Here is a 15,591-nt window from a genome sequence, read left to right on the forward strand (position 1 = left end):
GATTCCAAAAATCTAAGAAAAAAAGGATCTTTTTTCAATGGGTATGATTGAAATTTATTGAAAACATATAGATGAGTCAATATACAAATTTTGAGAAAGATTAGAGGTGATTTGGACTGATTTGGCATTAAAATTCGTAGTTAAAATCGAGTTCAAAAAAATTTTCAGTGACACTTGTAGCAAACCTGTATCACGCATGTATCTCACACATAGATATACATGAATATACAAGTGATACACATTTGATACAAATATGAATACACATTATTTTTTTCATTTTCATTTTCTACTTCGAATTTTCAATTCAAACCACCTCAAAACTCCATCAAATCCTCTCAAAACTAAGATTAAAACTCCTTAAGATATACACAACTTATTCTAATAACACCCACTCAAAAGAAAGCAAAAATTTAATATTTTTTTGACTGCAAATAGTGAATTGGTTAATATTAGTACTCCCTCCGTTCTAATTTATGTAAACCAATTTCCCTTTTGATCCGTTCCAAAAAGAATGACCCCTTTCTAAATTAGGAAATAATTTAGCTTAAACTTACAATTCTACCCTTAATGAGAAACTTTTATAACCACGCAAATACTCTGTAGCCCTTTTTGATTTGTTTAGGACCACAAATTTTAAAAATCTTCATTTTTTTTAAAACTTCGTGCCCAATCAAACAGGTTCACATAAATTGGAACGAAAGGAGTAATATTTTATGCATTGGCCAATTTTTGTAATAACCTACTTATAAATGAATGAACATAGCGGTAATTTTCCTTTATCGGTTTTTGGTATGCTATACAGACCGGATGAATTTAAACAATAATGATATTAAAATTCAATTTGGAACAAGTAAGATGTCTGAATTATACCTATATGCCCTCCATAACTATAACATGTATGGAGATAATTTATCGAAGAACACTTTTAACTCAAAGAGATACAAGCAATAAAGATGTCAAGTGTTAACCTATCCCTTTCAAATGAAAGAAAAACCTCTTATACATGCTAACACATTATAACGCATAGTCAATTTACCATGAACTGAATCAGGAAAGAATTTCTTATTTCCCAAGGTATTTCCAAACCAATAGAAACTTTTTATCCTGTGGCTTTTATCTCCTATCTAACAAAAACCTCAGAGTCAACACATAGTATACAAAATATCTTATGGATGAATGGCTACTTTAAGAAAATGAAACTGGCTGTTGATAGAGATCTAATTGTACTAGTTCAGGATACAAAATTTGGAAGCTAGCTCTTTGATAAGTTAAACGCTATCCAGTTAGTATGAATGCCTGAAGGAGGCTCTGAGCAGCCTGTGTTTCATCTGGTGTCCCAGAGATTACGATAGTCCTGTCAGTTGTTCCAGAGCGGCCCTCGTGTACCATGACCTTTGCACCTGAAATCTGATTTAGTGCAGCGGAAAGATTAAACGCCGGAGAGAAAATGAAAGACATACAAGATTAAAAGGAGTTTAACATGGTTCATCTCTTTATTGCTTTCTCAAGTTCTTAACTAAGAAGTCAAGGTAGAGTTTTCACCTATCCTGTGCACTTTCCACTACACCAATTAGTAGGTAAAACCGTAAAAGGCTAACATACCTGTCTTAGACGAGCCAAGTTGCTCCCGTTCTCCCCATACACAGAGCTGATAACACTTTCAGGAACCAAGATCTCCACAGTAGTATTGGTCACAATGGCAGATCTGCTTCCACTGCAAGCAATAGCAAAAATGCAACAAGCTGATGAATAAAAACAAGAAATTTCTACTTGGGGTTTGAGATAATCTTAGATGCTCTTTTCATCAAGTCTATAATGACTAGTTGGAAAATCAAGGCAGGGAAAACTTTCATAAAAACCATGTTACAGGGAGTCCACCCTCATAATTAGGTCCTGTCACATGTGAAAAAGCATCAAGTGCTTGTGAAGTAGTGCAAGACACCAACCATCCAAGTTCTATGCCGCCTTTTACTGAATTAGATCCTTTGCTGACGTCAAAAGCACCTCTTTGGTTTCCTCCAGGTCGTGTCTAATAGCCAAAGCCACCGAAAATGTTTGAAAATTAGTCAGTGAAGATTTATTAAATTAAAGGGAAAATTAAGCATTCAGCAGTTCACCTGTGATGACCACTGTCCTGGTGATGGGGGATGATCTATGTTGTTGGAAAGTACAAGGTTATCCATAGACCGTGTTAAATCAGGATGCTGATTGATACCATGTGAGACACCACTAGACCGATGAAATCCAAAAGGAGGTTCCTTCATTTGGCCAGAGAAACTACTTTCAGACGCCAGAGGAGAGCTGTTTCTGCTTACAGCACCATTTGACACCTTCGCTGCCAAGAGGTTATCACGCAACCGACCAGTGACATTTCGTAAAGCATCTTGTACATTTACAAACTCACCTGCAATCTAAACAATATAATCTCAGTGCAACAGAAACACCAAAATGTTCTGATCTCCTATAGATTGATTTGAATAGGTGTGGAAACCCAAACGTGTGAAAGAAAGTGTGTGATAATTTTCAAATAATCTAATCCGAAGATGAATTCTCCACAAGAAAGGACATATCAGTAATCTCCCTTCAATAAATATGAAGAGAAACAGATATTTAGGAGCTTTTCTTTAGAGATATATTTAGGAGCTCACTTTCAATCTTTAAACGTTTTTTCTTTATCAAAAAAATATTTAAACCTTTTCTTTTTGATAGGGAAACCTGGACAGATTTCACCATAAATGGAGAAAAGATGCTTTTGAATTGGTAATTGATGTTCCAATAACCAAGTAGGCTAAATATTCTGAAATTGTAGAACTTCTTAAGCACCAAATATTGCTTCACTATAAACCAAGTTATGAATTGTAGATCAGCAATCTCCAGCGAAAAGATTAACAAAGACAAAGTTGCGACTCGTGATGATCTTGACATCGTCTACTAAGCACCAACCGATTTATTGATGTTAGCCAGGTGTGCGACAGAGAGCTGTGCCTAGACGTGAATTAGCTTCCTAAGTCTCAATTTCACTACTGGATTTCTGATAGATGTTGGGCTGGGCCACATCGAATGGCGTGAGCTGCATGTGGGGAGATCCACAATACAGTTTTTAAGGGAATCTATCGAAATACAGACCGGCACCCACCCGACTAGAAGGACTGAGAATTAATTGGGTACAAAACTTATCTGGTCACTAATGAAGTCCTCAGTTTCTTTCAAAGGTGCTGACCCGCAGTGAGGTAGAGATGACTAAATTACTTTCAAATATTCAGTGCAACTGTCTGGCTTGAAAGAAATAGCAGAATTTTTTATGGCAATAGGAGAAACATTCATAGCCTTAAACTAAGATGTGTTTTGTGCTTGATGTTTTGTGCAACCTAGTTATTGTACAAGATATAGATGCAATACTAGACACAATAGAGAATTTATACTTTCTGTAATTACGCTTGATGTACTTGCTTATAACAAGTATCTATAAAATTTCTAATTACTTATCAACATAAAAATTTGGTAGATTTGCAAAAGTATTTACAAAAAGTTGAAGCTAGAAAGTCAAAAGGCTGAACAATCTTACCTGCACAACTTCATCATTGTCTGAGACACACTTAGGGACTTGGTCACCTCTAAATATTCGTATGCTGGAACCTGTCTCCTTCCTTATCTCTGAAATTATTGCGCCTCCCTTCCCCAATAAACAACCAACTTGGTTGGATGGCACCACAAGTCGAAATGTAATTAGTGATCTTGTACCCAAATTCATCCCAGAGCCAGCGTCCAGAATCCGATCAAAAACAAGAACCGCAGCGGTTTGTGCTGGAGATTTCCGTAATTCTAGGTTCTAGATAAAAAGAAAACTAAATCACTTGACACACAAAATACCTTTCAAAAAAAACGCAAGACAGAAGAAAACCCAACTAACCTCTAATGCGGTAATAGCTATCACTCGCTCGTTGCACTCAACGACATTTGGCCCAACAGCGATGCTTGCACCGCTGTCATTCTGAAGAGTCCTTACAATTGCCCCACCCTTGCCTATTATTGCACCAACCTTTTCATTTGGGCAGAGAATCCTGAAAGCAACCTCTTGTAATGGTATTTTTGCATCAATGTTGGAAAACTTCTCAGCATCTAGAGACACAGGATGGCATCCAGAGGCACCTGAGAAAGAGCTTGTGGTTATGGGCTGTGACATTGAACTCCTTTGTGCAGGTAGATCAACTTGCCGAGGAGGCAAAGTCTGTTCCGAATCTAACTCAAGTGGCGCATTCTCAACCGTTCTATTTCTTTCAACAGAGAAACAATCTTGAAGTCGGCGACTGACAGCAACAAGTGCTTTCTTAACAGCCAGAATGTCCCCTTCTATCTGGCCATTAACAACCAATTCACACATCAGAAATCTTCTGTCATATTCATTGTGCCGCTACTATTAAGTTAAAGAAATTCAAAGTATAACATAGAATTTCTTGATAAATTGTGCAGAAGTACAGAGCTAGAAGTTTAAGTTTTTGCATTAAGGCTTTCAAAAAATTACTATGCATTTACTGTTTCACTGAGGTCTCGCCACTCACTTCTGGTGAACAATTGTTGCAATTAATAGGGGTCATGACAGCAGGAATTATAACATACAAAAATGGGATAATTCTGAAGGAGTAGCTCCACCAAAATTTCACAAGCCTTTAAGACTTTACTATTAATGCTTCTGCACTCTGCAGCTCCACTACAAGCTAAAATCAATCTTGCTGATGATTTGCACTATTTCAAGCTGATAACTTGATTCTTCAAGAAAGAAGGGTGAAAATAAGAGAGAGAGAGAGAGAGAGAGAGAGAACTAAGAAAGGCAATGCCACTGTATGCTACTTGGCAATACAAATTTGGTCTGCGAACAAGTTATACATGGATTATAATGCAAGATATTAATTGTAATAAAATGAAAAGCAGTAACTAAATTATATATGTGCTATCCGGACCTTGTGCGCACCTCAACTGTTGGATATTTGGACTTCGTCTTAAAAGCTAAAAATTGTATTTGGTTTTAAATAATGAAGATTTGTTCGGAATTATGCTCTTAGACTATAGAACAAACTTTATGCTATCTAGTATTAGCTTTGTAAAGGCATGTGATAACAAAATAATTAGCTTAATATAATTAAAATTAAATAAAGAAATAACTATTAACTTTTATTATCCCAAAGATAGCACTTCAAGGATAGTTAAAATGAGATTCACCAAAATATAAGATAAGTAAACTCTTTTATAACATGACATTTTTCAAGCACTTGCTTTTCTAATCAGCTTATGTTAAACTTAAAATACTTTTTCTTACAATTCATTCAAAAATCAATAATACAAACATTATCACAAACAAAAGAGATACTAATAAGTAAGAGATGGTTAAATAAACATAGCTTAATGAGCATTTGCACTATTTAATTGATCTAAATTTGCTAATATGTGTACTGTTATTACGGCATAGTTGCAGGGATTATATTTATAAGGGAAGCAAGGTACCAAATGTTGAGATCATTTCCTCCTAGACATCAAACCAAACGAGCCATAATGACATCCCAAGATTATCAAGACAACTCACTTACAATCGCGATTATGAAATCAGCTATCACTAGTACACCTTGTTGCTGTTAGCTTAAACAAGTAAAGTTTAGAACTTTAACTAGAAAATGAAGTTGTTAAGCCTTAAAAATAATTGCAAGATATTAATTACCTCAACTATTTCATCATTGGGCGAAGCACAAGATGGCAACTTATCTGAAGTTAAAACCTTAATCCTACATCCATTCTCTCTTCTAATTGCATCAATTACTTTTCCACCTTTACCCATCAAAGCACCCACCTGATTCCCCTTCACTAATAACCTACACGACACCACACTCTCCGCACCCAAAACAACGCCATTATTTTCAGCTGTTACATCTATCACTCTTTCGAAAACCCTAACGAGTGCCTCTTGTGCAGCCGAAACCTCAATCTCATCATTCCACTGCTGCTCATCCCCCCCGGTGGGGCCCAAGAGATTGAGCCTAATCTTCTTGTTTAGGGAAGCGGAGGCTACGACGACGATGAGGCGGTGGTGGTCGGAGTTGGGAGTGGAGACATCAACGTGAATCTTTGCGGAGGTATCTTGTTGGAGTTGTCGGATGATGGAACCTGATTTTCCGATGACTCCTCCGACGCGGGAAGCATGGCAGAGGAGACGGAACACGACACGCCTCGGTAGCGGTGAGTTGTTGTTGGCGGCGGCGGGTACGGTGGTGGCGGAGTGGGGGACGGAGGAGGCGGCGACGAGGTTGGGTTCGTGCATTAGTGAAGTAGCTGTAGGAAATTTGCTTGTTGATAGAGAAAAGAGTAGAGCCCTATGTTTATGTTGTAGTGAGTCCCTTTTTTTAACCAATAATCGGACTGATTAGTGGACTTTTATTGGATATTGACTTCAACTTTAATTGCACATTTTAGGAAAAAGAAATTTGACATTGTTATAAGAAAAATTAAATTTTGGTGGATGTCTACTCTTTCCTCCATGATTTTCTCAAATGCTTAATGACATATTCAGTGATATATTTTTATGCTTAATGACATATTCAATGACATATTGTTCTTCACTTTTCATGCCTATATAAAGGCCTTGTAATAGATAAGAAAATACACACAATTGAAGAAGAAAATCTCTACATTCTCTCTATCTCCATTCCATGTTCATGTTTTACTAAATTACTTTTATTTTATAACAACATATCTTGTTCATGTTTTACTAAGTTGCTTTTATTTTATAACACATTATCAGTACGATGCCATAATTAATTAAGTTACTTACATCTACAAAATTGTCCTACATCATAAAAGGCATGTTCCTGCCATGCCTAATATTCATTTTGAAGAGATAAGCTTTTCTTTCTCATTTAGCAATTTCAAAGAATGGTATCAAACATAACTGAAGTAACAATAAGGTTGAGGAGACCAGTACACTGTGATAAGGAATATAATGCTAATGCTAAGATACGTTTTCTAATCCTTTTTAATTAATTTATTTTCTTATTCGTTTTTATCATACGTTCTTTATTTGTTATGAAAGTTTCCAATGCTAAGTATTTTCTTCTTACAAATCCATTCATATTCTTAAGTGTTTTACTTTATAAAGGAAAATACTTAAATGTAAACTAATTACTACTCCATATTTTACTTATTTTATTTTGTTGCATTATCAATATCCATTTCAATGAACGAGTTTCTAGTATTTATTGTAAGTTTGATCTGATCTCTTTCATCTTGTATCCTGGTTATATAGATCTTATTATAAGAATCAGAAGTATATAATGATGCAGTCAAGAGTTACGTACTAAACTAAAGACCAAAAGAAGTACAAAAAATTGGGGAGCTACTACAGCTTTTGCAAAGTCATTTGAGGAACTTTGGTTCCTAAGTTAAAAAAAACAAGAACCTTATGTAAAGTTTCCCTTAACTGAACGTTTTCCTATAAAATATATACTTGACCATCATGCGCCATTCTGACTTTTGAAAAGGTAATGTGAGGTAAGTTTCTCTCGGGTAATCTTAATAGCATAACTAGCATACGTTATTGATAAATAAATATACGATCCAAATGGAAAATTATTTTGAATTAGCATTGGCCGATCAAAACTTTTAATTCTCGTATATTGAAAAATTGAGTGAGTTTGTATCTCTGCAACCCAATTTTTTATTATTTGTACACGATATTCTTAGTACACTCTATTAAATAAATAAATAAAGGGTTTAGTTTCTTGTGACTTAAAATACATAACTACTCCTATTTTATAACTGATGTGGGAGGCAACAAGATGGTAGAGTCATTCCAGTATTGACTTTTTCATTAATGTTAAAAATATTATCAATGATTTTTTCAATTAAAGGTTCTGCTATATCTCTTTGTTTTTCTAGAGAGCATAATACTTAGTTTCCATAAAAGTGCATGGTAACTAGTAGTACTATATTATTCTATTTGATACATTATTTATCTTTAATGTTCTAGTCATATCACTTTCATCTTGAAATAAGCTTATTGTAGCAAAGACCACATGTAAATTTTCAATATTATTTTGTATTTTTATATATCTGTTTGACACTAATTACTTAGTTGATTTGAGTAAACGAAAGTCTATTATTGAGAATTATATCCAAATGACATTATGAATAGTTTAACTCAAGAGGTAAACATTGCCTTCACAATAATAATAATAATAATTCTTCAAAATGTGAAGGCAATGTTTACCATCAAATTGGTATGCAAAATAATAAAGCACGCCGAAGAGAATGTGACTTGTGATAAGCATTGAGAATGCAGACCCATTCCTAAAGGTGAAAGTTGTAATATGTGATAAAAGTAATGAATAAAGACATGCAATGGATGATTGGATGAATACCATACAACTCACCTCTGAGGGAGGTTTGAGTGAAATAAAGAGAATAAATATTATTGTGTGGTTACATGAATATATCATTGGTCGCGTACATGTGATACGCCAAAAAAATATATATTTTATTGTGCCTTATAGAAGGTTATTAAAGGCAAAATTAAAGAAAAAAATGACTTTGCTTATGATGATTTTGATAATAACAATTTATTATGATATAATTTTCTCCATGAAGGAGACATTTACTATATGAATGGTGTGACAAAAGATCTTGTAGTACAAAAGTTGTTAAGAGCTTCGGAAAAATTAATTTATTACTACCCGGATGAATAAAAGTATTCACGACATTGATATTGTAAAGTCTCAAAAGAAACTTTTTCAGTTTCAAATGTATAAGTCAAAGTGGTTGGCATATTGAGACTATAAATGAAAGGAATATTGAATATTTCCATATTTCTATAATCATAACGGATAAATATGAAAGATTACCCGATTTTTTTTTCTATTTATACTACACAAATATAAGCATGATGATGGAATCATATGTCACAAGTAAACTAGAGGTTTACTAAAACAAATATTAGTTGGCATGACCGATTGACCATCTCGGTTCAATTATAATGCGAAAAAATAATTGAGAATTACATTGACATATATTGAAGAAATATAAGATTTTTCAAGAATTCTCTTGTGCTGCTTATTCTCATGATATATCAGTTAAAGTTGGGATTGAATCCTTTGATTTCTGAAACTAATAAAAGGTGATAAATATATGAGCTCAATCACCTGCCATATCGACCGTTTACTATTATATGATTTTAATAGATGCATCTATTCTTTGGTCACATGTGCATTTGTTATCAACTTGCAGTTTGGCTTTTGTAAGATTGATTGCTCAAATTATTAGAGCACAGTTCCAAAATATAAATTATGATTATTTATCTTGATAATACTGGTTTAAATCCAAGTTGGTTTAGCAGAAATTGTATGCCTCCAATTATAGCTAACCCATTAGTTATGAGAACAAAATTGCCAAAATAAAATTTGGTATGTGATGTATTATTTAATATACAACAGCACTTGTACGCATCTAGCCAAATTAAGATAAGTTCTCCCTATCACAATCGATTCAGGGTCAGGAATCAAATAATTTCCATCTAGAAATATGAATGTGTTATATGATTTAATTGTTCCACCACAATGTACAAAGATGGATCCCCAAATAAGATTGGGGATATGTGTCGGTGATCCCAACAATAGGGGGAGAAAATGGGCAGCTGAAAAAGTAATGCATGTAATGAATTATTATGAGTACATCTAGATCCTCGTATGAGAAAATGTGAACTTGAAGTTCAAGGGATAATTCATTTGCAAAATATTGCCAGACGTATTTGCTGACCCAAAATTAAATATCATATTCATCTGCTAATGCTCCAAATAAAATAAAGTTCATAATGAATAGAGTCTATGACATGCATGAAGCATATTAGACTAATCGGTTCCAAAGATAAAACTCCTTAAAAAAAGGAGAGGAGCAAATATTCAAGATGGTCATAATAAAGAGGCAAGTGCTCTAGAAAAGCATCACGACATAACACTTCATAAGACCTCATGGGAAAGGCCCAGGTACCTAAAAATAATAAGATAAAGAGATCTCAATAAGTTATGTCTTTATTGGGTAATAGTAGAACCGATATAAAATGATCGTCGACGATATTGTTAATATAATGTAGCGCTCAATATTATTAATATTGACGAGGATCTTGAGCTCAAATCTATCATGAAATTTGGACAGATAAATGATTGGCCAAATGAAAAATACGCAATGAAAATTGATTTCACCTGAAAAATATGAAGTTGGACGGATAGTCCCAACACCTGAAAGTATAAAGCCAATGGAGGTATAAATGCGTTCTTGTGCAGAAAAAAAGGTCAAGTCGATAAACATAAAGACGACTTGTGTCACAAGAAAATTTATAAATATTCTGGCATTGATTATATAGAGACATGTTCTCCTGTGGTGGATGTCGTCATTTCAGGTTTTAATCCGACAATACAAGAAAAACATGATATGCATATAATGGAAATCATTGAAGGATTTAAATTGTTCTGAAGCATATTAAGGTTTCCAAGAAATTTATTAAATAAAGCTTCAAAAATCCTTATACGGATTGAACACAATCAGGGCGCATGTGATATAGTCGCCTGAGTGAGTACCTGTTGAAAGAAGGGTACAAGAAGGATTCAATTTGTCCTTGTATCTTTATAAAAAGATCAATACAAGAAAAACATGATATGCGTATAATGGAAATCATTGAAGGATTTAAATTATTTTGAAGCATATTAAAGTTTCCAAGAAATTTATTAAATAAAGCTTCAAAAATCCTTATACGGATTGAAACAATTAGGGCACATGTGATATAGTCGCCTGAGTGAGTACCTGTTGAAAGAATGGTACAAGAAGGATTCAATTTGTCCTTGTATCTTTATAAAAAGATCTGGATCTAAATTTGTTATAATCACCGTGTATGTTGATGATTTAAATATCATTGGAACTCCTAGGGAGCTTCCTAAAGCAGTAGAGCTTCCTAAAGCGGTTGACTATTTAAAGAAAGAATTTGAAATGAAAGATCTTGGAAAGACAGAATTTTGTCTTGGTCTACAAATTGAGTATATGAAAGATGGAATTTTTGTCCATCAATCAGCATACACTAAAATGATTTTAAAGCGATTATATATGAATAAAGCACATCCATTCTGACCTCATAAAAATAATGAAGAGCTTATTGGTCCCGAATTACCATACTACCGATATGAGATTATTTTATGACAATGATTGTAGTCCCGATCTTGTTGGTTATGCCGATGCTGGGTATTTATATGACCCACACAAGGCTCGATCTCAAACAGGCTATGTGTTTACATATGGAGGCACTGCCATATCTTGGCGATCGACTAAGAAATCAATCGTGGCTACTTCATGCTGAGATAATTTCTATTCATGAAGCAAGTCGAGAATGTGTATGGTTGAGGTCTATAATATACCTTATTCGAGACAAATATGGTTTGAAGTGTGACAAACTACCCATAATTTTGTATGAAGATAATTCAGCATGCATAGCCCAATTGAAGGAAGAATTTATAAAGGGGATAGGACAAAGCAAATTTCAGCAAAGTTATTTTTCACACATGATCTTCAAAAGAATGGTGATACCAATGTGCAACAGATCCGTTCAAGTGATAATATGGCTAATCTGTTCACCAAATCTCTACCGACGTCAACCTTCAAGAAACTAGTGTACAAGATTGGGATGCGAAGGCTCAAGGATGTGAATTGATGCTCTCATCAGGGGGAGTTAATATGCGTTGTACTCTTTTTTCCTTACAAGATTTTGTTCCACTAGGTTTTCCTTGCAAGGTTTTTAACGAGGCAACCAAAAGGCGAATTTCTAAACATGTGTACTCTTTTTCCTTCACTATGATTTTTTTTCCTATATGATTTTTTTTCTTAATAAAGTTTTAACGAGGCACATTATCTATGGACATCCAAGGGGGAGTGTTATAAGAAAAATCAAATTTTGGTGGATGTCTACTCTTCCTCCATTATTTTCTCAAATGCTTAATGACATACAGTGACATATTTCTATGCTTAATGACATATTCAATGATATATTTTTCTTTCACTTTTCATGCCTATATAAAGGCCTTGTAATAGATAAGAAAATACACACAATTGAAGAAGAAAATCTCTTCCTTCTCTCTATCTCTATTTCTTGTTCATGTTTTACTAAATTGCTTTTATTTCATAACAACATGTCTTGTTCATGTTTTACTAAATTGCTTTTATTTTATAACACGCATTACTTTTTGTTCTTTTATTTTGGGATTTAAGTTTTGTAGTGACGCCACTACTGTAGCCTCTAGGACATCAAATCAAAAATAATTTTAAGTTTATACGTATATTTGTGTTATGTCTTTATATAGTAGTAAATGTAACTAATTAACACTAAGGGGTCGTTTGGTAGCCGGTTAGAGAGGAGTTATCTATGTACTAAAATAAGGATAACTTTATACATTGTTTGGTTAAAAGAAGGGGAAAAAATAATCTCCACATAGAAGCTAGCATAAGTTATACAATGTTTGGTTCATGTTTTTCTTTTAGGCATAACTAATACATGTATAAGTTATGAGGGAATCTATGTATTATTTATGCAGGGTAGAAGGTGGAATAACTTATACATGTATTAGTAATACTTGAATTAAAATACAAAATGACAAAAATACCCTTTATTCAAACTTGTATTTTTTTGTTTAAAAATATATATTTAAACTATACTAACAATTTTAATAAAATAAAGTAACCTAATAATAAATAACACTCACATTACATTTATATTACTAATCCTTATATAACTACCGCATAATTAATCCCCGCATAACTAATCCCGACATAATTCAACCTTGCATAACTTATCCCTGCATAACTAATACATGCATAACTAATCCCTGCATTACTCATTTCTGCATAATTAATACATATATAACTAATACATGTATAACTTATACCTGCATAACTCTAACCGGTAACCAAACAACCCCTAAATAATTAATTATAGATCACCAAAGGATGGGAGGGATGTATAGATTCTCTCACCTTTGAATTTACGTAGGCGTTTGGACTTAAGAATTGTAAAATTCCAGGAAAAAATGGGGAAAAAAATTCAAGTGAAAATGTATTTGAAAATTAGAGTTGTGTTTGGACATGAATATAAATTTAGGTTGTTTTTGAATTTTTGTAAGTGGTCTGAGTGCAAATTTTGAAAAATAGCTTTTTGGAGTTTTTTAAATTTTCGAAAAATTCTAAAATTTATTTTTAAGTGGAAATTGAAAATTTTATGATTAAACTGATTTCGAAAAAGAAAAAAAAATCAATGGAAAATGTACGAGTACACCAAGAGTAATAAAGCAGCTAATTTATTACATATCATCCACAAACAAAGCTAATTTATAACTTATCTGCAAACACGAAGTACCTTTCAGGGAAAGCATATATAGTTAGCTAATCAAAATCTTTTTTTGGGAATAACTATGAAAAATACGACCGATAAAAACAAAACAAGAGCCAATTTGACTGCTTAGGCCTCCAACATTGCACTAATTACATAATCTCCACTCTCTATGATTTTTTATTATTATTTATACTACAAATTACTCTTTATAGTAGCTGTGATAAATCATAGCACCTCATACTGCAACTATCTCTAATGTTAGGGTTTTATCCATTTTAAGTTCTCCAAACAATGAGTCTGTGCTTTAGTTGCATCACTGAGCTCCAGACAGAGGCGGACCTAGCCTTATAGGTACGAGTTCGGGCGAACCCAGTCACTTTTGTTTAAATACTATATTTATATTAAAAAATTCATTAAATATGTACAAATATTTAATTGCGAACCCAGAAACTAAGACGATCTATGGGTTCCGAGACAAATTCAAAACCCATAAACTTTAAATCCTGACTCTGCCACTGACTTCAGATCAAGTCTGCTACTAGCAGTCTGGACTCCGGACATGTTGTATTTCATTGCAATATAGCTTTTGTTGATTGGATATTTGCTCAATTGGAGTTAGCAGATACTTCCTATTCAAATACTACTCATCTATTTCAATATCGGCTGCAATCCAATGGTGGTGTGTGAGTCCAAAGTCATTAGCTAACCAAAATGTTATGCAAAAAATTCACAAATTAATTTATTCCTAAAAGGTTTTGAATTACTATTCCTCAAATAACCTTTACATTCCTCAAATTTGGGAGTAACCTATAAGTTTATAGCAAGTTCTAAGACATAAATATAATTGTGGGAGTAAATAAATTTTTAATATACATTTTGATATACAAAGATGGAAAATAATTTTTGATATACACAAAGAAGGAAAATAAATTTATGATATATATATAGGAATACACATTATTTAACATGTTATACACTGCGATATACAAATAATATAATTATTTTTATTATAATATATATATTGGTATAGAGACAACAAATAAATTTTGGATAACTATATTTATAAATTCATAGTTTGGATATACAAATAATGAAAATAAAATTTTAATAATATTTTGATATACACAAAGAACGAAAATAAAATTGTGATATACATTTCGCAAATAATCACCAATACGTGTTTTGGCTGTTATATATCAGTCTGTATATCACACAAGGTTTTTATTGATATACATAGACATGTACATCATATTGTATGTCATTGTATATCACAATATTTTCATTGATATACATAGACAGGTATATAAATGCACGATATACATGAAATAAATATAGGTGATATACAATATCGAATTATGTGTGTTTGAGATGGCTTACATCTATGTATATCACCATGTGTATCTGTGTGTATATTATATTATATATCGTGATATACATTATTAGATTTGGCACTATAAGGTTAAATGGAAATCAAATCGTCCAATTTGATTTTAAGAGCGCGAAACTCATTCTGAATAAACTTACTTCAATTTTATTCTTGATCAAAGAAGGAAAATAATTTTTTGATATAACATCTTCAGAGCAAGTTGTGGGAGTAAATAATTTTTTTGATATATATTTTGATATACAAAGAAGGAAAATAATTTTTTGATATACACAGAGAAGAAAAATAAACTTGTGATATCCATTTTGGTATACACATATTCGATGTGTTATACACTGCCATATATAAATAATACAATTATGTTTATTATGATATACATTGATATAGAGATGACAATAAATTATAACTATATTTATAATTTTATATTTTAGATAAACAAATAATGAAAATAAAATTTTAATATACATTTTGATATACACAAAAAGTAAAAATAAAGTTGTGATATACACGTTTTTGTAGTGATATACATTTATTGGCTACCTGGTGCCAATATTTATAAGTATGGCTTTTTGCTGCTAATTATGTGAGTACATTGTCATACCATGCCAAAATCTCTTTAAATTAATGTTTACCTAATGTAACAAACTGATCTGCATACATGTATTGTGTAGTTGCAATTAGGGGTGCTTATCGGACAGACCGGACAGATAATTATGCTTAACGGTTCGGCTTATCGGATTATAAATATAGTAATCTGCTATCCATCCAATAAGACAACGGGCGGATTGATATCATATTAATAATT

General features: G+C 32.8%; 1 protein-coding gene across 1 annotated transcript; it reads right to left on the bottom strand.

Annotated features, from left to right (window-relative positions):
- Nucleotides 1–1,044: 1,044 nt before the first annotated feature.
- LOC107827938 (KH domain-containing protein HEN4) lies at nt 1,045–6,390 on the bottom strand. Its single transcript, XM_016655173.2, has 7 exons — nt 5,711–6,390; nt 3,911–4,354; nt 3,566–3,829; nt 2,118–2,411; nt 1,947–2,029; nt 1,603–1,714; nt 1,045–1,407 (listed from the first exon to the last, which is right to left on the bottom strand). The coding sequence occupies exons 1-7, from the start codon at nt 6,305–6,307 to the stop codon at nt 1,276–1,278; spliced, it is 1,926 nt and encodes a 641-aa protein (XP_016510659.1). The 5' UTR covers nt 6,308–6,390; the 3' UTR covers nt 1,045–1,275.
- Nucleotides 6,391–15,591: the final 9,201 nt, after the last annotated feature.

Source organism: Nicotiana tabacum, unplaced genomic scaffold (assembly GCF_000715075.1).
Source record: "Nicotiana tabacum cultivar K326 unplaced genomic scaffold, ASM71507v2 Un00001, whole genome shotgun sequence".
NCBI classification, from domain to species: Eukaryota; Viridiplantae; Streptophyta; class Magnoliopsida; order Solanales; family Solanaceae; genus Nicotiana; species Nicotiana tabacum.

Coding starts and splice junctions, on each gene's coding strand:
- LOC107827938 (XM_016655173.2), bottom strand. CDS start 6,307: ATGCACGAACCCAACCTCGTCGCCGCCTCCTCCGTCCCCCACTCCGCC. Junction 3,830..3,910: donor TAGCTATTACCGCATTAGAG/GTTAGTTGGGTT, acceptor CTTTTTATCTAG/AACCTAGAATTACGGAAATC. Junction 1,408..1,602: donor ACTTGGCTCGTCTAAGACAG/GTATGTTAGCCT, acceptor GCACTAAATCAG/ATTTCAGGTGCAAAGGTCAT.